This window comes from Penicillium canariense, assembly GCF_028826845.1.
Source record: "Penicillium canariense strain IBT 26290 chromosome Unknown utg000001l_segment0_segment0, whole genome shotgun sequence".
Classification (NCBI taxonomy): domain Eukaryota; kingdom Fungi; phylum Ascomycota; class Eurotiomycetes; order Eurotiales; family Aspergillaceae; genus Penicillium; species Penicillium canariense.
The window spans coordinates 5,577,810-5,602,408 of NW_026622728.1; the positions used below are offsets into that span (position 1 = coordinate 5,577,810).

The window sequence follows — 24,599 nt, forward strand, 5'->3', positions numbered from 1 at the left end:
GTATTCATCAAAAACGATAGGAAAATAACCCTCTTCTCGCTTGAAAAACTACCTATTCCTATCGAAGAGATCATTTTCCCCGCAGTAAAATTGCTAAAGAGGATTACAAATGGAGATGGCGTTGGAGATTATGAGCTCCCTGTCTGCTCGGCAAATTTGAATCATTTGCTTGGTTGTCAACCCGAGCTCGGCAATTGGAAAGACGAATCGTCGGCTCCGCACAGGGTCCCCTTATCTTGTGCTCCATTGTATGCAAAGGATAGGATTAATCTCAGTGCATAATTGCACCCCTGCATGTTTATGTAAAGGAAAGTTGTCGGGTTCATGTAACCTGGGCTAGATATGAATCTCCAAATATGGATCTAGCGAATTCAGCCTCAGTGTGTTCGGTGGCACGGAATTATTACGCTATCGAATTATGTAGGATCATAAACAGATTTGCCCGTATATTGCCGGGGCTCTATTTTGAGTCGCTATGTCAAGGCGGGGCTCCTGCCCTGATCTATAAAAGGCAGCATTCTTGCTCATCCGGAGGATCGCATCATCTTCCTTGAGCTCTGTAAATCCCTTCTTGCTTCGTACGTGTCAGCAACCCCTGATCAGTATAGGGAGATATCACCTATCGTCAACCAATATGACCGTTCAGCACCTTTCCGTCTCCCCAGAGAAGGTTCGAGCGACAATCGACAGTGCGTTGGAAAAGGTTGCGAAGCAACTTCGCGAGTTGAATCATGCTGTAAGCCCTCTGTCACAATCGTTAGGACAGGAGATTGGCGATGATGGCTCATTAGATCCTCTGCAGATTTGGTCAAACCCCGAACTAGCCTACGAAGAGCATAAAGCACATGACAACATTTGTGATTTTCTCGAGGGCCAAGGCTTCAAAGTGACTCGACATGCCTATGGTGTATATACTTCTTTTGAGTGTATTAGCGGCACAGAGGGCCGTTTGGTGAACTTCAATGCGGAATACGACGCACTTCCCGACATTGGACATGCCTGTGGGCACAATCTCATTGCCACGAGTAGTATCGCAGCTTTTCTGGCGCTCAGCCATTTGAAAGATGAATTCAGGATTAATGGTCGGATCCAGTTGCTTGGGACTCCGGCGGAGGAGAACGGCGGAGGCAAAGCCAAGCTGCTTGACGCCGGAGCTTACAAGGGCGTTGATGTTTCTCTGATGGCGTAAGTGACACCATGATCCCATTTATACTATAGTGCTAAGAAAAGCCTTCCCCAGCCACGGTGGACCGAAGAACCTGGTTGGTCAGCCTAGCGATGGCGTAGCAGGAATTCTCATGAACGCCCGCAAAGAGCTCGTCGTTGAATACTTTGGCAAAAACGCCCATGCTGGAGGTAATCCATGGGATGGTGTGAATGCCTTGGATGCTCTAGTCCAGGCATACAACGGCATCTCCATTTTGAGACAGCAAATTCTGCCCGATGAACGAATCCACGGGGCGTTTTTGGATGTGCCCAAGGTGGCGAACGTCATTCCGGCATACACCAAGTCTTACTGGCAGATCCGAAGTCCTACTTTAAAGGGACTCAATAATCTCATTGCGAGAGTTCGGCAATGTGTGGAGGGGGCTGCCATTACGACTGGTTGCACAGTTAAGATTGAAGAGTAAGTACCCTTGAAGTGCGTGGTTAGGAACTGCCGATAACAGGTACTTGTCATAGGGAGGGATTGTACACTGATATTGTCTTGAATGAGACTCTATGTGAGCGATATACAAGTCATATGGAGGGATATGGGAGGTCGACGATCAAAAAGCACGACAAGGTCCTGACTGGGTCTTCAGATGTTGGTATGGATTGGCGCATTTTAGGCTTTGACATGGACTCACTAATATATCTCCCAGGCAACGTGAGCTACGCTGCTCCTACCCTACACTCAATGTTTGGAATTCCCACTCCGGAAGGCTGCTTCCCCCATCATCCTTCTTTCACGGCTTGTGCAGGAACCGACGAAGCTCACGAGGAAGCTGTCATTACCGGAAAGGGTCTAGCTCTACTAGGCTGGGATATGTTGACCGATGATGCGCTGTTCAATTCAGCTAAGGCTCAATGGGAAGGGCAATTGCCGGCAAACGCTAAAAAATAGGCATGTTTCATATTTCGAAATTATTACTTGGGAAGCACTTCTGTTGTTGTCAAGTGTGAAACACAGCGTGGCTTTTGTGTTTTGATGCATTACCCGCTATCCCTATGTAATTATTTTTAATTGAATTTATTTCAGTTATTTCTTTTAGAAGTTAGGCAGGCTCAATTAAAATAGGAGGGCCGGCACAACTCTACTCAGCCAGTAGGTAGTACTTTGCATATAGGTAGTTTGCCTAAAAAGAGTCAAAATTCTTGGAAGTCGTCGCAGAAAGAGAATCAAAGGAAGTGCAGGAGTGAATGGTGAAGGCAGGAACATATTCACTAGGTACGAATTCGAGGTAGCTCTACTGCTTTCCATTGCGTGAATCGATATCTGCCTAGATCCATCGCTTTTGAAGATCGAATTTTGAAGAAGACAATGACATTTGATGCCATAATTGGCTGAGGATATTTGTACCACCATGGGCTCTGCTAAATCTACACGTACAAACAACGCCGTTTTGTCTCATCCCATGCGCCGAGCTCCATGAAACAACTCCGAAGTTTGCGATTCAAGAAATAAATGCCACGTATGCCCTCGTCTACAGCAACCACTTTTTTACTCGTCGCTCATCTGATTGTCATCACCTATATTCTCCTCTTCGAGAGCAGCGGTCTCCTCGACTGGAGGAGGTGGGAGGGTCTGCGCAAATTTCGGATCGATGTTCGCGCGGTGCAGCGAGCGCTTGTAGACTTCCGCCTCGTCAGGGTCACGGATTGTGACGTGCACCTGGTCAATCTTGTCTACGGGCGCCTGCGACGCAGTGGGAGCAAGTCCAGCCTGGGCAATAGTGCGAGCACGCTCGGGCTTCAGGCGCACCTTGCTGACGATGGGGTAGTAGTAGGCGGCCTGCTGCTTGGTCTCACCCTCACGCGGTTGGTAAAGAGTAAGCGCAATATCTTTCAACTTCTGATCGGTATTCAGAATTTGAGCGCTCGTTGCGAAGGTGCGTTCACGGTCATAGCGGTGGTATCTCGCGCCATCAGGGCCTTCGTTGGTATAAAGGTCCTGGTCGTCTCGGTCTGGGTGGTTCAAGTCCATGCTGGCGTGAACTTTCTTCACTGAATCACGCTTCTCAGGGAGGTGTAGGTCGTAGTCGAAGGGAATGGGACCCGGGTCAGGATAAAGACCAGGGTTGGCTTTGTGAAGGGCTTGCTTCGAGGCGTGTTCCTGGCAGATGCGCTCTTCGGGTGCCGATGGGTGAAGCAGAGCGACGTCCATGCGTTTGTCACGCTTACCAGCGACTGCAGGGACAGGAGCCTTGTCGAATTTGAATTGAACGAAGCCACCGGGGTCAGGGAAGCCCGAAAGATCAGGCAGCACGGGAAAGAACCCGACAGGCTTTAGCTTCGGGTTGTCGGGGTGGACAGGGTGCGCCCAAGCGTCGGTTTCCGCCTTTGTGGCCGGAAGACCCCGGAGTCGACTCTCCGTATCTTCGCCAGTGTGCTTACTCTGGGGATAAGCAACATCGAATCCCTTCTGGATGAACTTCTTGATATGCTTCGGGTCCTCCACGGAGGTCTTCCCCTTCTTCGTCGCACGGCTCTGTGCCTTGATGAGAGGGTTTGCGGTCGTAGCACCTCGATCAACTGAGATATGCTGAGTACGACGAAGGAAGCTGACATTGGTGTTTCTCGGAGCGGGGTTGCGGAGCTGGTCAAGAGTCATTAAAAGCGGGAGGTCCGCAGGATCGATGGGTTGCGGGTGCTCGGGGACCATAATAGCTATATTTTAATTAGCATGTTGCCATTGCCAGGTTTCGGTGCCCTGGAGCGCATTCACATACCACTCTCATCCCCCAAATGCAGACCCGGGAGGCCAACTAGGTCGATGGGCATACCACCCTCGGCATCAACATCAATATTAGGCTCCTCACGCCGCGCAAGATTGGACGCAAAGCCTGGGGTGAGGAATCGGCTAAGGCCCTCGTGAGGAATATCGAGGAGCTTTGGAGGCATGTGCGGCGGCGGGAGGTCATTGCGATAGCGTAGGGACGCGATGTACTCTTGGTGAAAGCCGCTGGAGGACTTGTCCTCCCGAGACTTGGAAGACATCGCGGGTGGTTGATATCGGAGGTGAATAATTGATCCGTTGGAAAGGAACCGCAAAAGTTGGTGAGAAGTCTGTGCGCGCATATTAGAAGTCAGGATTCGCACGAAGCTCGATCAGCGCATTCTTACTGGAGTCCTCGGTACCAGACGACGAAGGTAGAGAAGAAGAAGGTGCAAGAGCGGTGGAAGGGAAATCAGGAGCCTGAGATCCAGAAATAGCAGGTGTTCAATCCTTAGCCGCAGTGCTTGACATAGACTCCAGCTGGCTGGAGTTGACCAGAAGACCAGAAGCCACAAGATCGCAATACCACTAGCTGCGAGGCGTTCAGCACCCGAATAGCGTAGACTTACCGCTCATTTTGCCGATAGTAACCGCCTTCTGTACTTGGGGAGGGTTTGGTTACGAGGAACTGAGGCGGATAAATATTGGTCCGAGATACTTCAGATGCGAGTTTATCCGGTTGCGATAAGAGCATATCATGTGCTGGCATCAGCAAAAACAAGCTCAACCTTCATGGCACGGCCTCTTGGTGATTACCTACGTTGACCGTAGATTTGACTGTAGATCAACTTAAGTGAAATCAAGCCAATCTTTTCTTTTCAAGCGTTTATCATGTGTATGATTCGGGACAGCTATCTGTTATTGATGAAACTACTGCTAAGCAGTCAAACAGAAACACGCATTATTGCATTTGTACTGGAAAATCGCTGAAGACAATTCAACAATTGAAAGTCCCAACAAAATTGGTAGTCGCTACGAAAGATTCGGTTGCCATCACTGGTGATATGGAGTATCGAGGCCTCTTGTCATTCATTCTCATGGGGTCAATAATGGTTCTTTAAGCTTAGCTTTATCCCTGGATTGGAACGTAGAGCTTGAGTTCGCCGTCTATCTCCGTACATACTCTCTTTACGCACGTTGATCGTCATTGCAAGGCTGGTATACAGTTTCTTCAAAGCTGACCATCCAAAGCATCTCACGACAGGTGGCTGCTATTAGATCCCGATCTATTGCTATTGTTTGTAGGATAACCCAGCCAGGTTGCCTTCTTGGCGTATTATCTTGACTGAAGAAGAACAATATGATTATTAGCCAGGATCTAAATACAATTAGTTACAGCAGGCAGAGGGTTTTGGTTGATAGAATATTTTTGGTAATCAAGATTGAAATTTCCCCATAACCTATCCCAAACACCCATTGCATCCATAGACCGTAGACGAAAAAAACCCCACCTAATAATCCGCTCAGTAGGCCCACATGCACTTGTATGCCATCAAGCGGTGACCCAGCCGATCATACTCCAGCTTTCCAATCCAGCTGTCGTTAGTACCACTCAATTTTCCAAAGATACTGGCGCCCTTCCACACAACAACTTGGGCATCCAGGTCTCGTGGCGGCACACCAATCATAATCTCCTTCTGGAAGCCAGGGCGAAGGGCTTTGAGTCGCGCTTCGAGGAATGCATGGAGTTCGTTAGTTAGACTGCCACCACCAACCACCATAATACCACCGATGAAGTCTCGCATCTTCTTCTCGTCCGAACGAGCGGCATGTGCAATCGAGGTCAAGATTGCGTTGTCCAGAGGGAAGACGGGCAAGATGTCGTCTCGGTACTCGACAGCCGGGCGAGCAGGCTGAGATGTCGGCGCAGTCACAGCCGGTGTACCAGCTCCACCCGCCTGGGGGGTTCCTGCAGTTTCAGGTGCGGGGGATCCAGCAACAGACGAGCGAGGGGTAGCCTCTTGCTCTTGAATTCGGCCCAGCGCACTCGACTGCTGGGGGCGACCGGGGGTGGCTTGCACATCAGGCGCTGTCGATTGTGATTCTCCATTTGCCCTGCCGTTGGAAGGAAGGGGAGGAGCAAGGGCAGTCATTATTTCGGACTGGGCTGCCGAGGTGGGATCATTCGGTTGGCCATCGTAGATATCGACAGATTTTTCAATTAGCTTCCGCCGGCCATCAAGCTTGTGTGAATTGTCGAAGATAGTCGGCTCGAAGAAGCCCATGGGTGCCAGGTGGCCCTCGTCAAAAGCCTTGAAATTGTGCTTCTGCGTATCCTGACCCGAAACTCGAAGGTGAAAGTCAAATGCTTGCGGGGATACCTTAGCTTCGTCCATAGTGCAAAGATTCTTCTTCAACTCTTCTGCCAGCAAGTAATCATATCGGCGCCAAAGGTTGATATCGGCATATGGGAAATGGTCGTGCAGCATCATCTTGATGAAAGTCTCCGTCACATCGTTCCCGCCCATTTTCAGATTCACCCGTGAGTTCTCAATACACATGCCTTCCTCAACGCAGCAAATTGATGTCTTCTGTGCGCCGATGTCAACCACGCAGGCAGAGGTAAAGCCAGCACCAAAGGTGGCTGCAAGACTCTCTTGGATAAAGCACACGCGAGAAAACCCAAACTCCCGCATCAGCATTTCCAGGACCTGCGTAACATAGGACTTCTCGTATAGGTCTGGAATCACAAATACGCAGGAGTATTGGGCCCAATCCTTTTTGCTACGCAGACCCAAATGCCCTTTGATCGCCTCTTCAAGGATCAGGGAAATGTCAAGGAACAGCATTCGCTTGCTCTCGTAGTCCCTCTCATTGCACCATCCATTCTGAATGGGCCAGAAGAGCTTGTACCGAGGCTTTGAGGTGTCTGGGATCCTCAATGCGGGCTGCCCAATGATATACTCCTGCGGAGGAGTCTCCAGTTCCGTCCATTCAACACGCTCGGGGTCGTTGTGCTCTGAAATTACCTCCGGCGACTGCTTGCGGTTGAAGTTGACCACTCCTTCCTTGGGATTAGGCAACATTCGTCGCTTATTCGCTTTCATCCGGGCTTTCAGATCCGAGGCCATGGTTGTGTATTGAGAGGACCACTTTTATCCAGTGAGTAACATTCCAGCCACTTGGACACTATTTCAAACGTACCTCTGGTCCAAAAACCCTCTCCGGGTCTTCATCAGTCCCATCATCCCGCTTGAATCTCTTCGGTTTAGGCTCTTCTTGGTCTTCGCTTTCATTGGTAGTCGACTTTCTTGCAATGACCATTGGCATGGTCTTTGGCAAAGCATCACTAGACAGGCCAATTCGCAAATTCTGGCTGCCAACATGAATTACGATAACTTTTGAGCCAGCAGTTTCGGTCGGAGTGTCCTCCGCATCTTCCATGTTGGCATCGCCGTCTGCCTCCGCCTCCGCCTCCGCTTCATTTGACTTGGCCATTGCGAGGGCACGATCGCGGTCCTTGGCGGTTTTGGTCATCTTGATCCTTGCCTCTTCATTTGCTAGTCGGAAAGCCAGGTACTGGTCGTCTCGCTTGAGGTAATCACTTGAAAGAACAGGGCGCAATCAGCATTGCGACTCTTGGTGAGGAAGCCTGGTGGGAGTAGAACCAGACGAAGGACTTTCGATAACATACGTGTAGTAATTCTTCTGGTTGATCGCGGCGACTTGCGGCCAGCTCGAGAGATCCATGTTGTTGTCCGTCCGCTCGAGGCCTGGTTGCTTGCTGTTAGATACGCTTCTGTCCAGCGGCTACTCATCAATTCCAGCTGAGGAGACGGGGCAACTTACCCTCATCACGAAGGGCTTTGCCCGACTTTTTACCCACCATAATGGGCTATCGGAAGCAGCGACTGTCCAGCTTGGTCGGTCAATGGGGATGAGGGTGCGATGAGAGAGGGAGGGCGCAGTCGGGTGTAGGCTGTCTCCGAACTATGCGCTCGATGGTCGAGGGCTCGGTCGCTAGACAGGAACAGACCGGACAGGGAGGAAATGTCGAAGGAAATGTCGAATGCAAGAGGTGGGAGGAGAAAAGGATGTGAGCTGGAAGGACGAGGACGCTTTTTCCGGGAAGCGCAGGGCCGACGTCGCGAAGTGCGCCATTCATTCGCATTCCCCCGATTGACCGCCCACACGCACAGGCCGATTGCCAAACGTCCAATGCGGCTGCCACCAAAAGAACCCATCCTTGCGCTTCTTTAACTTTCTTTTCCTACACTGCTACCCCCCTTCTCTTGTATCATAGACACCCGACATCTCCTTTGGCGGCCTTCTCCCTTATCGCCGCCCGCCCGCAAAACGCCACCGCATCGACTCCCCCGACTCCATACTCGCCGCGAAACCCCGGCGCTGTCAGACCAAACGACACCGCGACATATCACACACAACCATGGGAGGGTCCTTGTCGCGTCTATGGTCCCTGGTCTGGACCAAAAAGGAGATTCGAATCCTCATCTTGGGTCTTGTATGTCGAATATCGACCAGCGCGGGGGAGAAACACCCGCCAGAGTCAGTGCGTGCACGAATCAATGACTGATCACGTTCTTTGGATATAGGACAATGCTGGAAAGACCACTCTTCTCTACAGGCTGAAAGTAAGCTGCCGATTCCGTTCACAGCGTCGCATTTTGTGCGCTTGTTCGAGGCTTGAGGGCTAATGTATCTTGCTTCCAGATTGGCGAGGTCGTCACGACCATTCCCACCATCGGATTTAACGTCGAGTCGGTTACATATCGGAATTTGAATCTTAATGTCTGGGTATGTAGTATCAGGCCATCTATGTTGCGGCTCGATCTGGTTATTAACCGGAGTGATCTCAGGATCTCGGTGGCCAAACGTCCATTCGTCCTTACTGGCGGTGTTATTACGCCAATACCGCTGCCGTCATCTTCGTCATTGATTCTACCGATATCGAGAGGTTGGGAACTGCGGCGGATGAGCTGGCAGCAATGCTAAACGAGGAGGAGCTTCACGATGCAGCGCTGCTGGTGTTCGCCAACAAGCAAGACCAGCCAGGGGCGAAGGGCGCAGGCGAGATCTCGGAGGCGCTGAAGCTGGGCGAGCTGCGGGACCGGAACTGGAGCATTGTGGCTTGTTCCGCCATCGACGGCAAGGGTATTAATGAGGGCATGGACTGGCTGGTGGTATGTTTCTCTGGCTCCCTACACTTTGGCTGTTATCGCATACTCACTCCTGTGTCTCCGTACAGACAACCATCCAGGCTGAAAACGCATGAGACGCTCCTTGTTTGTTCTCGGGCCATAGATTTCTTTTGATCTTCGATATACCTTGCCCCTCGAGCTGCTCATGCGGCTTGGGGACCGTTCTGCTGCATTCGGGGATGCTGCGCCGCTTCTTCTCTTCGGCTTTGCCTGTTTCGGCAGAGCCCTTGTCTTATATTGCTACATGATTTGGGTTGTGAGCGCCTTCCGGCTGTTAAGAAAATAGTTTAATACAACTGCTGTTGGTGCTTGATGTATGAAATTCTGGGAATCCCGAATCCCAGGCCCTTCATAGATACAACCCTAGGGTTTTTGGATGTAATGTAGTGGCAACCGAATATAAGGTCATATCAAGTCGTGGGCAGTGGGTGGCCAATGGACCCCTCCTATCTGTCTCCCATAGATAAGCATCATGTAACCCCCGCATTCGCGAGATGCTAATCGGCCAGCAAGTCTGTGCACGCACTATCTGTTCCTTTCTATCGGCTCTTCTCGTTTCTCTCTTCTGCACAGAACCATAAATACAGCCAATAATCGGTAACATATTCTCGGCGGGAGCATCATGGCCATTCCATCAACCCAAATCGCAGCTGCTATCCCATCCTCGGGGACAGACGGGTCTTTGAATGTCCAAATTAGCAAGACACATTCTGTTCCCACCCCGGGGACGGCGAGGTACTTGTAAAACTCGAGTTCTCCGGGGTTTGTCATTCCGATGTCCACAGCATCCGGGGTGACACACCTATGCTGACTGACGTCGCTGGCCATGAAGGAGTAGGGAAGGTTGTTGCAGGTGAGGGGTCCCTGGGCCGGAATATTTTTGTCAAAATTTTGGTCTACAAGAAGCTCGAACTTACCATTGGTACAATCTAGTCGGGCCAGGTCTGGATGAGAAAGAGTGGATCAGCCAAAGGGTTGGTATTAGGTGAGTATCGAACGCTGCCATTGTTCCGACCCTCTGGGCTACTTTGGTACTGAGTACTTTCACGCTTAGATGGCTGTACAGCTCTTGTCTGGAGTGTGAGATCTGTGCCATTAACCATACCTCATGCCCCTATCAAAAGAATGCGGGCGCGGTACGTGCTCATTCTAAATATGCCTCAAAGCTCCTTTCACGTCGCCCTCAATGATTAACCATGTTCTGACATCTAATAAAATTTCCAGAATGTTCCGGGGACTTTTCAGCGTAAGTGTTGTGGCCCACAGAACTCACCGTATTTGAGCACAAGTACTGACTATCGCATCAGAATATCTTGTTAGTCCGGCCATCCATGCCACCAAGATTCCGCCTGGGCTATCTCCAGATACGGCCGCCCCTCTTCTCTGCGGTATGCTCAATTGATGACTCAGGTCTGCTTTCTCAACTAATACTCTGCAGCTGGGATCGCGATGTACTCGTCGATTAAGAAGACGAAGGCACGTCCGGGTGACTGGATCGTGATCTTGGGTGCAGGAGGGGGCTTAGGACATATGTATGGGCTCATACTGCCAGTCCTATCTTGCATCAGTAACTTACAAGTTTAATTTATAGGGGTGTCCAAATCGCCGCTAAGAAAGGGTTGAGGGTCCTTGCTGTCGATAAGTACGTGTTATACCAGGACTTGAATGTCAGTCCGGGTGACTGAATCCATTACTGACATATCTCAGGGGAAGCAAGAAAGAACAGCTATGCCTAGATCTAGGAGCTACAAAGTTCTTAGACTTCTCCGAAGTTGACATTGTTGAAGCTGTCAAGGCTTCTACGTCCGGACTCGGTGCGCATGCGGTCATTTGTACTGCCAATGGAGAACGAGCCTACGAGCAGAGTATGCAGATGCTGCGTCGTCTCGGAACACTTGTCTGCGTGGGCATCCCGAATGTTCCGTTTCGCCTACCTGTCACTCCGTTCGACATGATTGTCAAAGGTAGGAAGCCAGCCAGCACGAATTTCCTCTTTCCTGTATCTCTTTACAGTATATTCTGATCATTTCAATTTAGGTCTTACTATTGTTGGAAACTCTGCTGGTAGCGCGAAGGAGATGGAAGAGCTCATGGAAATGGCAGTGGCTGGTGACGTCAAGGCACACGTTGAGATTTTTGATCTTGCTGATATCCGCAATGTCTTAAACCTCCTAGAGCATTCGGAGATTGAGGGGAGGGCAGTCTTGAAGATCCCTGAGTGAATGACAGCGCATCATTCATATTTCAGCTGTTCGGTTCCTTGAGTGTAATTGACTTGCATTTCTTTCCGTGGAGGCTGAGACTCGCCGATGAAACCATTCCATCGGCCACAGTTAGGGTTGTGGAGAGGTAAACAAATTCTATTGGTTCATGTTGGTGGCCGCTCGTTTCCGCTCACTCAGAATTAGCTGTAGACGTCAAGTTCAGATGATTTGGTTATGTTTTTAGGTACTCAAAATGGTGTACCCAAGCGAGAAAAGCACGGCGGCAATGATGGATATACAATAGTCAGCATTTACACCATCCTGAGACCGGCCCAAAGTCGTACCATGTAGGCTCATTATCAAGAATCACTGCAAGATATTTACATGTCACTCATTGGGGAGAGCGAGTCTATGATTGGTGGGTAACCGTATGCAGGCGCCCGTGGGGGGTGATCTCGCGGCGCTGGTGCCGGACGCAGGCGAAAGCATCGGTTGGATTGTATGAGTAGATCTCCATGAACGTGCATAGCTTGGCGACTGAGAGAGAAGATACAATGATGGAATTTTTCAAAGTCCCCCGGCTGTGTGGGCGTCTTGCTGTAGATCTGAATCGCGAGGTTCTCATCACCCTCCTGTACATTGCCATCACGATCCTGGCGAAAGATTCTTCCAAGAAAACCCGGGTTATCTTGATGATCGAGATACTGTCCTTGAAGCCATTCGTCAGGCCTCGCGTTTAACCATGCAATCTGGGCTATCTTGGCCATGGTGCTGGGTTGAAAGGTTGCGACCCGTTTTGAGGCTGCAGGATCTAGGTTCGATGGCGGGTCTAGCGAGGCTAAGCATTCGCCTTCAACCTCCCCCGCCTCGACGCGCCCCTGAGGGCCACCTAGGCACATGACTGCTAGCAACAAGGGAATGTAGTCATAATCGGCTGCGTCTGTCCCGAAATAGGCGTTTCTTACCAATATGGAGCTTCAGTAATTCTAGGGTTTGTTGTGGTATATTAAACAGTCCTATCCAGACCATACACTCAACACAAGTTATCCCATTGTATCTCAATATGCAAAATAGGAAACCTGACCGGAATAAACAAGTAGTGACCTTGTCGAAGGGGTGTCCGGAGAGCCCCACACTCGCCCGGCTCGGCTGGAAGTCACCGTGTTAGCTTTGAGAGAATGGTCTGGAACATCGGCAAGAGCCAGTGCTTGCGGATCTTCATAGCTTGACTTCTGCGCATATTGCAGGCCTAAATACCGGAAGTCTCGATGAAGTATGTCATCAAGGAATCTTTTGCCAGAAGATAGCAGAGAAAATGGAGCTTGTTACAATGTTATACATTTCGCCTGATAAGGAGGGAGCGGTCAGTGAGCTATTTTGTTGAGCCGATTTAATTAGCAACTAGTTGAGGTCTAGCTTTCCTGTTGGCTAGGGTGCTCGCAATGTGACCCCGCTTGAGTGTGCCCTTGATGTGAACGCGTGTTAGTAAGGGTAGGGAGTATGTGAATGTATTGCAATCCACCAGACGATGAGGGCTGCTATTCTGGCAACTCCACGCAATTTCTTTTTCACTTCTGCTATTTCTTCTGGGGTAATCTGCGGACGTTCAGTCATGATGTGGATCTGGTGCCAGCGCGGGCTTTCATGCAAGGATAGCGTTGGTCGACGCATCTTCCGGAGCTAGACCGCACTGCTACTACTAAACACGGTGTTATCGTCGGTTAGCTGCAATGGGACTCCATAACGAACTAGCTTCCGACTAGGGTTGATCCACTCCATAGGAAGCGGGCGATAATGAGTACACCGTAGTTTCCTAGAGCCGAGCAAGCCGACCCAAAATTGGAGACGAGACACTTAAATTGCACAATAGGCGGAGTTGGTAATTGCTCGAACCTGGTCTCCCGGCTAGGGTCAATTTTAGGGTCGAGTTGCTTGGAAAACGTCTGAACTCAGTGGAAGTGATCTTCGCAAATGCCACGCACATTAGGACCACATATGGGCAAGGCATATTGATCAGCCATATCAGCAGAGCGATATCGGTCATACGCCAGTGGTCGTGCAGATTCCTATAATCATTATAATCGTTAATACAGGATCGTGAATATCATTAGTATTGAAAGAAGCCTAACTACTGTAGGTCAAACCGTCCAGTTGAATAGTCCGCCAGCGACTGACTTCGATGTACTATAGCGGACTGTGTACTCGGGGGTCCCATCAAGTCCGGGGAAGGGGGAATGTGCCGGGAATCGGCCAGCTGATTGGCACTCGTCGGGCCCCGAAGCTCCCTGGGCGCACGAGCCAATCCTCGTGGGCGACGGCTCCCACGGGCGGCCACGAACGGCCACGAGCGCCCGAGTGGAGCTCGACCAGGCCAGCATGTGCGGCCGGGCCGAGCTGTGAGTGGCACGGGCAATCGGGACTAGCGCAGGTCGAAGCTAATTGCCCTTAAAGTTGTCCGGATTAACTACGCAGTACCACATGTGAAGTACTGCGGAACGATAATGCTTGCGATACACACTGCTTAGGGTGGAGGGGGGTGAATCCGGGACGCTGTCGATCACGGGGCAGGCGATTTATCGCCTGAACCATCGTCGCTGCCCGTGTACCCTCTACTTCCCGGCGCTGGCCGTCATTGCAGGCACGCCCCCGTACTCTGCCCCCCAACAAAGGTTGCCGGTACCTTCCTTCCCCCCAGCCTACCCTTCCGATTCCGGGCTTATCGTCTCCCCACCCATGTGTCGCGGTGATAGGATGTCGGCGATGCGCCCTGCCCCTCGCGATGGGGCGCGTGCCATAGACCTTTCCATGCGCACGTATATGAATTGCTCTCCTCGTGCTGCTCCCCGCTGTGCTTCCTATCCCTCTCCGTCTCTTTCGCCGAGCTCGTCATGGATTGGTTGCACATCTACATCGCCGGTGCGGCGTCTCTAGTCTTTGCCCTGGTGGCTGTTGTTCTCCTCGTTTCCTCCCAGCAAGTCAAGATTGACCTTGATCATGGCCCGTTGACCTATCTGAAGTTTATTTGGGCCAATTTCCTCAAGCCTCATGATAAGCATGCCGAGGGCCAACAGGGGGCGCTGGAGAGCTTCTACAAGACCCAGGTGAGCGGGATAGGCCATCGCGCAGATTGACGAGACAGATCATACTCGCAGAGTGGCTGACACGATGGTGACTAGGCGGCTGTTTACGATGCGACCCGCCGTCGTCTGCTTCATGGCCGTGAGGACATGCTCGGACTTGTGGCGGCCCAGCTGAAGTACAAGGTGGAGAACAAGGAAATCAAGGCTGGCAAGGCAGTCTGGGTGGATGTATGTGGGACCGAATTCCTCGACACCTTCCAAACTACAGGAATTGAAAACTGACAGTCATCTCGCAGGTTGGTGGTGGTACCGGGTAGGCGCAGCTGGAGTGGCCATCGTGTTGCTATGAAACCAGACAACTGACTCGACGACAGATACAACATTGAAGCCATGTCCGCCTTCATTCCTGTGGACAAGTTCTTCGACCACGTCTACCTCGTCGACCTCTCGCCCTCCCTCTGCGATGTTGCCCGACAGCGCTTCGAGCGTCTTGGCTGGAAGAATGTCACCGTTCTGTGCCAGGATGCCCGCTCTTTCGTCCTCCCTGAGAGGCAGGTGGACCCAAAGTCGGCCGATGGCGCCACAACCGACCGCGTGGACCTGGTTACCATGAGCTATAGCCTCTCTATGATTCCTGGTAAGTTACAAAGGCGCGGAAACATACATGCGAGGAAAAGCCACCCTAATGTTGATTGGCCTAGATTACTACAGTGTCGTCGACTCGCTGACAACCCGCGTGAAGCCCACCGGGCTGGTGGGTGTTTGCGATTTCTACGGTAAGTCATCCACAGCTGCTGTGCAAGGAAGCAATCTAATAGATGGTACAGTCCAGAGCATCGTCGATGTTTCATGCCGCAACTACACCGGCGGTGCCTTCAACCGCCATGTCAACTGGCTCGGCCGTATCTTCTGGCGCGCGTGGTTCGACTTTGACCGGGTTAGCCTTGAGGCCGCCCGTCGTGATTATCTGGAATATAAGTTCGGAAGCGTGATCTCGGCTAGTGATCGCAACTACCTTCTCGGCGGCATCCCCTACTACATTTTTGTCGGTTGCCCCAAGGAGTTCGCCTCCACCCCATCCAACCAAACCACCATTGAGAAGCTGGATGCCTCATTTACCGAGTCTCCTTATCTGCTTCCTGCAAACCACCAGAAGGAGATGGACAAAGCTGTGGAGAAAAGCACGACGGAAATCCGTTCCAAGGCATATGAGTCGGCTGTGATCAACTTGAGCGCCAACTTGCCCCTGCCGTCTTCCTTTTACCAGAACCATCACTACCGGATCCACTACAACGACATGCTTCCCAAACACACTCAGTTCCAGAACGAATACATCTATGCCTTCACCTGGGAAGACCCCCGTGTGGACCACCGCCTTCTGAACATCGGCCCTGATGATGTGATTCTCGCCATCACCAGCGCTGGCGACAATATTCTGGACTACCTTCAGAAGGGCCCTCGCCGTGTTCACGCCGTGGATCTGAACCCTAACCAGAACCATCTTCTGGAGCTGAAGGTGGCTAGCTACATCGCCCTTGGCCACCGTGATATGTGGAAGATCTTCGGTGAAGGGAAACATGCGCAATTCCGCGAGCTTCTCATTTCTAAGCTCAGCCCCCATCTATCCAGTCAGGCCTTCCAGTACTGGGTTCAGCACTCTCACATCTTCACCTCTAAATCTGGCCATGGCCTTTATGAGACAGGTGGCTCGCGCCACGCAATCCGCATGGTGCGCTACCTGTTCAACATCTTTGGACTGCAGGGAGAGGTACAGAAGATGTGTGAGGCGCAGACTCTGGAAGAACAGCGGGCCATCTGGCCGCGTATCCGCCGTGTTCTCATGAGCAAGCCTCTGAACTGGGCTATTGTGAGTACTGAGTGGTTCGCCTGGAAGGCGGCTGGTGTGCCTCGCAATCAGCGCAACATGATCGTTGACGACTACTTCCGTCGCAACGGCTTGACGACCGGTATGAAGCAGAGCAAGGACATCAGTGGCCAGTCTATCTGGGAATATGTTGTGAACACCCTGGATCCGGTGGTCAATGATACTCTGATCAGTAACGACAACTACTTCTACTTCCTGTGCATGCAGGGCCAGTTCTCGCGCCGGTTCGTTTACCCCTCCTCTAGGTACAGGATAACACCGCTAACTCACTGGTAGTTGCCACCCCACCTATCTGTCGCCCCAGGCACACGTCAAGCTATCTACCCCCGGTGCTTTCGATGGCCTACGCATTCACACCGATGAGATCAACGAGGTGATTAACCGCATTACTCCCGGTACATTGACTATCGCCGTGGTATGTACTCCCAGCCAGATACAACCCTTCACACTGTACTCATCGTTTCCCTAGGTTATGGACTCTATGGACTGGTTCGACCCTACCGAAGATGCCGCACCCGCCCAAGCCCGCCGGTTCAATACCGCCCTGAAGAAGGGTGGCCGTATCCTACTCCGCTCCGCCAGCATCGACCCCTGGTACATCAAGCACTTCGAAGAGAACGGGTTCACAGCACGCCGCGTCGGAGCCCGCTTCCCCGGAACATGCATTGATCGGTAAGTCCTGTTCTTGAAACCAATGTGATTGAGCCCATCTAATCCCAGTCAGTGTCAACATGTACGCATCAACCTGGATCTGCACCAAGACTAAGGACATTGATCGCCCCAAGAACGGGCGCAGCATCTCCGTCTTGTCCCTCGGTGACAGTGCCGTTGGATCGGCGACGCGGTCGAACAGCGTGGAGAATTTGAAAATTTGAGCTAGATGATACCTTTCCTTTCTCACAGCGTGTGCCCTGCCTTCTAAACTTTCTTCTGCCCTAAATGATTTCCCCTGAGTTCTGCTGGCTTTCCCTTCTATTCTTATGGCACATTTTTTTTTCGGAGTGTACGGAGTATAACTTCTGGATGCCAGCGGGGATGATACGAAAAATTGAGTTCAAAATTCATTTCTTTAATGATTGTGGCTTTCTGTTTGTCTGTATCCAAGGCGCATGTTTTTCTCACTTGGGCTGAGCGCTGAGATAGATTATTTTGGTGAAGTTGCCCTTCAGCAGCCGATGACCTCTTCACGCGTGAACAAATAAGCGGCAGCAAGATACCTCTGTAAAAATATGGTTGTCATTCTCTGATACTGTCTTCTGCAACATATTCCATTTCGACGAAATAATAGCCTACCCTTTCTAAAAATTACTGGACCCCCTTCTTGAGGAAATATCAGCCTAGAGTATTAATTATACATACCTAGTGACAGCAGCACGCTCACTGCTAATACAGCGAAAACAAGGGAAGTCAAGCGAGAGGAATATTGCAGATTGAGCTGGCTAAAAATCTCGACCGCGGAACGGAAGAAAGAATCGTATCGTCAAACGCACCACAGGCACGAAACCTGGAAACATCCCGGAAGGGAAGGCATCAGCACTTTTTTCATAGAGAAATCATCGCGTTTTACAGGCTCATTGGATACTTGGATACTTTACAGGCATAGGAGTCTAGGGAGTACCATGGCTACACGACAGCAGCATTATATGAAATAGAGCCAATGCAATTGTGCCTCGATATAAACAACAAATTATACAAAGCGGATATACAGAAAAATCAGACGCAAAACGCGAGACAATTTCATCAGAACAAAACAACACAACTTCAAGAGCAACCTTTCACAGCTCCTCCTCAACCTCCTCAGCCTGCACAAGCTCCAGCTCCCAGGACTTGACGTCCAAGTTCAGCTGGTCCTCATTACCCGAAGCTTTGCCGGAGCCAAACTTCTTAAGATCCCATTTCTCAACACCGTCAACGCCCTTGAGGTCCTCGCCGAACTCGAGGAACAGATCGGCGTTCAGGCGCTCGTACTCGCTGTAGTCCTTGGGCCAGTCACCTAGGCGCTGTACAGCAAGCTTGAGCAGCTTCAGGTGCTGGCGCACCTGCTCGGCATCGGAGACAGTGGCGATGGTGGTGCTGTCGCCCAGGTCGAAATCGTAGGCGGAGCCGTCCATGCTCAGGCTGCTGTCGAGGCCGCCCTCGAACTCGTTGAGTGACGGATCGACGATGATGCGGAGCAGGTTCTCATGCACGCTGGCGATCTTCTTGTAGTACTTGTTCGCAATGTGCTGGCCGCCTTTCTCGGCCTGGTAGCGCTGCGCGATGCCGGTGTACAGCTGCGAGAGTAGAGTGGACATCTCCAGGGTGCTCTGGTGGCGGGCGCCGTTGACACGGCGGCAGTTGTACACGATGTCCTCAGCTAGACGCGATGCCTTGAGGGCGTCGCCGACCAGGTAGCGGGCCAGAATGTAGCGACGGGCCAGCTGGAGGGTAATCGTAGGCGACCAATTGATCTGCTGATCGCGGCTGTTCCAGAGGCCGGACAGGACCCAGACGAGGTTCTTGTAATCCTTCTGCTCGCCCAGCACACCGATGAGAATGTTCAGGTAGTCCAAGCTGATCTGGGACAGACTGATCTTCAGGTCGCTGATGACGCGGAGGACCTCCTGGATGATGACAGAAGAGACGCCAATCAGTTTCTTTTGGGTGGCTTGGTCAGGCTGGGGAACGATGGTCCGGCCAGTGATGACCACACCCAGAGTAAAGACAAACTTGACGATGGCGGGGGAGCGGTAGACGTCGTGAGCAGAAATATACCGGAAGGAAGCGATGGCAAGGTCACAGGCACCGTCGTAGTTCTTCTTCTGAAGGAGATCCAGGACGCGGGAGTTGCTGGCAATACCGACCGAGCGGATGAAGTCGGTGGACTGGTGGGTGCTGAAGTGCTCCAGGACAGTCGATAGGAAGATCTTCACCTGTTTGGTCTCGGTCAACTTGGTGCGCTTACCCTCAGTGGCCAGGAAGTAGGCAACGTAGTCATCGAAGACACGACTCGCCGCAGTTTGGCGGTTGCTGGCGAGCAGGAAGTGGTAGAGGCGCGACGCAGAAATCGAGACGGTCTGGAAGGAGCTACTCTTGGAGATGTGGCTGCGGAACTCCTCGAAGTACACGTACTCGGTGGTCAGCGAGGCCAGGATTTCGGTAATGGTCAAACTATGCTGGCGAAGGCTATGCTCCATCTGGGCCAGGAAGATCAGGCTCTGACGACCCTTGGAGGTGAGGTCAAATTTGGAGGACTTCACGTTGGTGGTGTCCTTCATAATGACCTGGCGGTACAGCTCCTGAGACAGCTCAGTGGCCTTAGAGACTTGATTGGTAGCGATGTAGCTGCTGGCAATGGTGGCTGCAGCCGCAACCAGGCGAGTGGAAGAAGACTCCGATTGCAAAATCTGCACCGTCGACTCCTTGAGCTCAGAGATCACGGTCTCAGAGGACTCGCTGTGCTTGGAGTGGAAGGAGACCATCTCCTTCAGCTTGGTCAGTGACTCCTCGTGGGCCCAGCCGTGAGTCTCGCGTACAGAGGTGATGCGCTTGCGCAGAACCTTGGACACACGCTCGATCTGGGTGGAAGAGACCGACTCGGACTTGGAAAAAGCAATGGCGGTCTGCTCCTCGTAGATGCCGTCCAGGATAGCAGTGATCTCATCGCGGTCGATTTCGGTAGACTTGATGATGAGCAGCTCCTCGTAGAGAGCGATGGCATCGTTCTCGAAGCGCTTGGACTCCTGGCACACCTTGGCGAGAGTCACAGTGGCCTTGATGGTGATGGTCGCAGTGGCACCGAACACGCCCTTGACCTTGCTGTGGTAGTCGGCAGTGATTTTGTGAATCTTGGTGTACTCAGTTCGCACACTGCGGAGGCAGTGGGTGTAGCGAGTGAAGAACTCTTGCACAAAATCAGGCGCGTGGAACTTGGGACACTTCTTGTGGTCATTCAGGAAAGTGGTGAAGAGCAGCGAGTAGTAAGGCACGGCATCAGAGTAACGGCTCTGGTTCCAGAGCTCAGTGACAACAATGATCAAGGGCTCAATGGCATCGGGATGGCAGTGAGGAGCATTCTTGTTCAGGGCCCGGATGATACGCTGGTAGTACTCCACGAAGACGGGGCGAGGACGAGTAAGCTCGGCCAGAGTCCAGAGAGTCTTGATCACAATGGGGTGCTCGGGACCGTAGTGGGTGATGTAGTCATCTAAGATCTCCTGGCGGGTGCTGATGACCCGGTCTGGTTGAGAGGAGCGCTCATAGAAACGGACCAACTCAGTGGTGACACGCTCACGCAGCTTGTCATCCACGGGCCTAGCACCCCGGATAGCACAATAAACGCGGACGCGGATGCTCTCCTCACGAGGGAAGCGACGACGGTAGTGGTAGCACTGGCTAAGGCGCTCGGCAAGGTCCACGCACTTCTCAACGTGCTGGCTGGGGAGGACTACATCCTGAATCGACGGGGCAAACAGGGAGGGCCACAGGCCGTGGAGAACCTTCTTGACAACCCGGGTAGCATCCTTCCAACGGTGCTGGGAAACATACAACTCAACCAGAGTGTGCGTAGCAGTGAAGGAGCTCTGGTCAATCTTGGTGATTGAGCTAGAAGCTTCGAAGACCATCTCCTCCAGAGTGGACTCAGAGACGACCGAGGAAGACGAGCTAGCCTGGTGCATCACCTGCTGAGAGGTTTGCTCAATGCTCTTCTGAACCTCCAAGTAGTGAGATGACTGAGTGCGGTTGGTGCTCTTGTAGTAATGCGCGCAGTGCTTGAAGATGCTCAGAGCCGCAGCAGACAGACCCACGGCGGTCATGACCGTGGCGATCGCATGGAAGTGAGAAGAAGTGGACTCCGACATGGACAGGCTAGTGTGACGGTACTCCTCCCAAACGCTGGACAGAATGGAAGAGGCCTCGTACTCCCGCTTCTGGGACTGAAGGAATTTCGAATAGACAGTGACAGTCTTCAGCTTCACCTGCTCCCAGTGCTCAGAATACTGAGAGCGGCACTCTTTGCTGGCCCGATGCCAAATCTCAACGTAGATACGCTCGGCCTCGGCAACGCGACCCTCGGCGACGTATTTCTCGGCCTGCTTGAGGAGGGCCTCGAAGTCAAAGGTCACGGATTGATACTCATCCACCTCCTCATCCAGGACGAAGCGAATGCCAGTCTCGCCGCTCTGCTTGTGACCCTTCAGGTGGACGTGGAGGTCACCACGAGTCTCACTCTCATCTCCGTTGTAGCGAACACCAGTGATAGTCTGGATGATCACCTCAATCTCCTTGATCTTCTTCTCCTCCTTGGTCAAGCGGTAGTGCTCAACTAGGGTCTTCAGAGTAGCAACAACCTTCTCAGACTTGTTACCATAGTGAATCTTGTAGCACTCAATAACGAGCAGAAGCGTCTCCTCGCGCTTGACCATGATGTCAGTCTTGCTGGTGGTAACATGCTCCACGGTGAGCTCCAGGAAGAGGCTAGCCATCTGCATCGTCACAATGTGCTTGGTGGTGAGCAGAGTACGGCTGATGGTAGTGATCTCATAGAAGAGAGGAATGGCCTCCGGAACGTGGCTGACATCGCGATGGAAAAGGGCCAGAGAGATGATGGCCTGAAGAGTGACCACGTTGTTAGGCGTCAGGATCTGGCGGCTCAGGTTGCTGACAATGGTCAGGTAGGTCAGGAGCGTCGGGGTGGAGATGTTCTGCCAGAGCGTGTTCTGCAGAAGCAGCAGAGTAACCGTGGCAGGGAACAGCTTGCCAAACTCCTTGGCAATGGCAGCATCCCCGCCAGTGACGTAAACCGTGGTCTGCTTCAGGTGCTGAGGCCAGTAGCGGACGGAGAAGTCCAGAAGAGGGTGCTTCTGGGTGAGAATGGTAGTGTCATGACGATCCAGAGGGGTCAGCGAAGGCTCATGCTGCTCAGCCACAGTGATCTTGATATAGATCAACAGCCGGGTAACGAGATCGGCGTGGCGGTCCTTGACAGTTGGAATGAGCTTGCCCTTGCCGTACACATCGAGAACCGCGGTGCGGATAAGGCCGTGGCGGAGATAGACTTGGCCATCCTGGAGGTATACGAGGGCCGTCAGGGGCTTCAGGATAGCCAATGTGTCAATCTTGCGATCAGAGACAGTCTGCTTGTCCACTTGAACCGCGGCCAGGGTAGCCAGCTCTTTCAGCAACAGAGGACGCTCAGCAGTAGAGAGCCAGAGGAGCATGAACTTGGCATCCTCGCTGAGCTCAGGAGAGGAGAGGGAATGGATAACAAAGTCTGTAACGGTCCATTTACTGCTGAAAACAGTCTCGATGGTCTTGCGGAAGGCATCGGAGGTTTGCTCGTGGCGAACACGCTTGGCAGCGAGCTTAGCCCAGAGGAAGGACCCTTGAGAAGCCTCGGTGACTTTGTCGACGGCAGTCTCCTGCTCCAGCTCGGACATTCCCTGGAAAATCCGGCTGTACTCGAAGATGCTGCGCACAACAGCAGAGACATCATCAGTAATGCGGTCCTCGGTGATGGGAACCGGCATGACCTTCTCCTTAGTGGTGGGCTTCTCTGAACCGAGAGTAATGAGTTTGACGTTGACCGCGTTTGAAGTAGCAAGAGTCAGTCTCTGGAGCAGCGCAGTCTCGCCGCCAGTCGCCTCATCGAGGCCGTCAACAACAATGACAAGCTCCTTGGCGCCGCGAAGGGCGGCAGCCAGAGCACGCTCCAGCGCAATCCAGAGAATATTCTCATAGTCAGCGGGGCTGGTGGTCTTACGGCTACGCTCGTAGGCATCGCCCAGAATGTGCAGGAGCTGGATATTGCCAATGCGCTTCTCGAACAGCTGGAAGAGAATGGTCTTTGCGATGGCAACAGGGGTAGTCTCAGCGGGGATACGGGCGTCTATGAGACACTTGGTCAGATAGGGACTCAAATAGACTTGGGTATCAATGTGGGCGTATCACTTACTGATCGGAACAAACAGGGTCTTGTAGGAGACTCCACCGATCTGCTCCTGCAGACGGTCAACGATGACCGAAGCTAGCACAGTCTTGCCGGATCCAGGCTTGCCATAGAAGGACAGGGTGTGGTTCTGGCTCTTCAGGAAGCGAGTCAAGTACGGGCCCATCCAAAGGCAGGTCATCTCCTCCCGCTCGTGGGCTAGATGGGAGGTGTTCTCGGCTAGGTGGCTGAGAACGCGGTCTTCGGGGGCGAGCCAGGATCGGACGGACTTAACCACGGCAACTATGAAGGGCTCAGAATGATTAGTAACTGACATATCTGGGGGTTGGTAAGGACCTGAGGACGATTTATACCTCTCTCGGTGTCAATGTTCTCCTTGGCAAGCTGGTGCCGCCACATGGCATCCGAAATCTTCCCGCAGCGCTCACGGAAGGATTGGATCTGGCCAGGGAAGGTGTCGTAGATGTTGACAGACACCGAGGCGGTGGTCAGTCCACGAATAGCCTTGTGAAAGTGCGTGGACACACTGGCGACCAGAGTGACCAGGTCCGCCAGGGCCAGAATCAGCTGCTCCTTGATCTCCTGGGAGACCGAGAACAGCTCGGTCCGCTCCAGGAGGTTCACGAGAGCGGAGGAGGTGCTGTAGAAGAAGCCGAAGGAGACCATCAGAGCCGGTGCATTTTCCTTGCCAAGCTATTGCAAGAAGGCCGATTAGCCTGAACCATCAGATAAATGAGCATATAATTGAACATACCTCGAGGAGCATGGCGCAGTAGCCATACGACAACTGAGCAGCAAGATAGCTATCGCCGGCGAACTCTTGAATATTAGAGTCAAAAGAGTGGAGTCTGTCCACAAAGAGCTGGGCCCAGGCAAGCACCTTGTCATAGCTGCTTCCCTCAGGGGGTAGGTGGCTCATACGCTCGGAACGAATCCACTCAATAATGGAGTGATAAGAAGTGTTCAGGAGCTGAGAAGAGGCACCATTGCCAAGCTCATCACCGCTGCGACGGTGCAGAGTCTGCACCACGCTGGTGATGTTGGAGCTGCCAGCACCATGGAGCTTGCGAACGAAGCCAGAGTCCCGGTGCGAGGTGCGGCCATTCTGTGAGATGCTGTCGTTGTCGAAAACAGCGGACAGGGCAGATACTTGCCGGGAATTACCGGGCCTGCTCGAGTAGAAGGAGGAGGAGAGGTTACCCGGGGTGGGAGAGGTAATACCGGGGGCCATTTTGGACGTAGGAAGTACAATAGTAGTCTTGGGAGAGGAATTGGTCGTAATGGTCGTCGGGGCTGAATGGATAGATGCTCTCCTGGGAGGTTGGATGGGAGTCGGGGGGACAATAGTAGCTTCGTGTGGAGGA

The 24,599-nt window shown here is 52.3% G+C and overlaps 8 protein-coding genes across 8 annotated transcripts; 4 read left to right on the forward strand and 4 right to left on the reverse strand.

The window, feature by feature from the left end:
• Positions 1–634: 634 nt before the first annotated feature.
• Positions 635–2,107, forward strand: N7482_001889 (M20 family metallopeptidase; the record flags this gene model as incomplete). The annotated part of the gene is made up of 4 exons (XM_056684014.1): positions 635–1,185; positions 1,241–1,627; positions 1,684–1,811; positions 1,866–2,107. 4 exons carry the CDS (start codon positions 635–637, stop codon positions 2,105–2,107), a joined length of 1,308 nt encoding a protein of 435 aa, XP_056547620.1.
• Positions 2,108–2,704: 597 nt separating this feature from the next.
• N7482_001890 (uncharacterized protein) lies at positions 2,705–4,200 on the reverse strand (the record flags this gene model as incomplete). Its single annotated transcript, XM_056684015.1, has 2 exons — positions 2,705–3,870; positions 3,933–4,200. 2 exons carry the CDS (start codon positions 4,198–4,200, stop codon positions 2,705–2,707), a joined length of 1,434 nt encoding a protein of 477 aa, XP_056547621.1.
• Positions 4,201–5,442: 1,242 nt separating this feature from the next.
• Positions 5,443–7,808, reverse strand: N7482_001891 (putative chromatin remodeling complex subunit (Arp8); the record flags this gene model as incomplete). Its single annotated transcript, XM_056684016.1, has 4 exons — positions 5,443–7,071; positions 7,124–7,523; positions 7,614–7,692; positions 7,769–7,808. 4 exons carry the CDS (start codon positions 7,806–7,808, stop codon positions 5,443–5,445), a joined length of 2,148 nt encoding a protein of 715 aa, XP_056547622.1.
• Positions 7,809–8,366: 558 nt separating this feature from the next.
• Positions 8,367–9,212, forward strand: N7482_001892 (ADP-ribosylation factor family protein; the record flags this gene model as incomplete). Its single annotated transcript, XM_056684017.1, has 5 exons — positions 8,367–8,441; positions 8,533–8,571; positions 8,651–8,734; positions 8,797–9,120; positions 9,186–9,212. The coding sequence occupies 5 exons, from the start codon at positions 8,367–8,369 to the stop codon at positions 9,210–9,212; spliced, it is 549 nt and encodes a 182-aa protein (XP_056547623.1).
• A 548-nt stretch (positions 9,213–9,760) lies between these two features.
• Positions 9,761–11,360, forward strand: N7482_001893 (zinc-dependent alcohol dehydrogenase; the record flags this gene model as incomplete). Its single annotated transcript, XM_056684018.1, has 10 exons — positions 9,761–9,873; positions 9,924–9,991; positions 10,072–10,123; positions 10,193–10,274; positions 10,363–10,384; positions 10,446–10,526; positions 10,577–10,670; positions 10,730–10,780; positions 10,846–11,102; positions 11,176–11,360. The coding sequence occupies 10 exons, from the start codon at positions 9,761–9,763 to the stop codon at positions 11,358–11,360; spliced, it is 1,005 nt and encodes a 334-aa protein (XP_056547624.1).
• Positions 11,361–11,751: 391 nt separating this feature from the next.
• On the reverse strand, positions 11,752–12,109 carry N7482_001894 (uncharacterized protein; the record flags this gene model as incomplete). The annotated part of the gene is given in 2 exon segments (XM_056684019.1): positions 11,752–11,879; positions 11,896–12,109. The coding sequence occupies 2 exon segments, from the start codon at positions 12,107–12,109 to the stop codon at positions 11,752–11,754; spliced, it is 342 nt and encodes a 113-aa protein (XP_056547625.1).
• Positions 12,110–14,230: 2,121 nt separating this feature from the next.
• N7482_001895 (class I SAM-dependent methyltransferase) lies at positions 14,231–17,182 on the forward strand (the record flags this gene model as incomplete). The annotated part of the gene is made up of 9 exons (XM_056684020.1): positions 14,231–14,443; positions 14,519–14,650; positions 14,719–14,735; positions 14,797–15,059; positions 15,124–15,198; positions 15,250–16,531; positions 16,584–16,722; positions 16,777–16,979; positions 17,032–17,182. The coding sequence occupies 9 exons, from the start codon at positions 14,231–14,233 to the stop codon at positions 17,180–17,182; spliced, it is 2,475 nt and encodes an 824-aa protein (XP_056547626.1).
• Positions 17,183–18,082: 900 nt separating this feature from the next.
• N7482_001896 (NACHT domain protein) lies at positions 18,083–24,466 on the reverse strand (the record flags this gene model as incomplete). Its single annotated transcript, XM_056684021.1, has 4 exons — positions 18,083–23,175; positions 23,242–23,517; positions 23,589–23,928; positions 23,990–24,466. 4 exons carry the CDS (start codon positions 24,464–24,466, stop codon positions 18,083–18,085), a joined length of 6,186 nt encoding a protein of 2,061 aa, XP_056547627.1.
• Between the last annotated feature and the right edge of the window lie 133 nt (positions 24,467–24,599).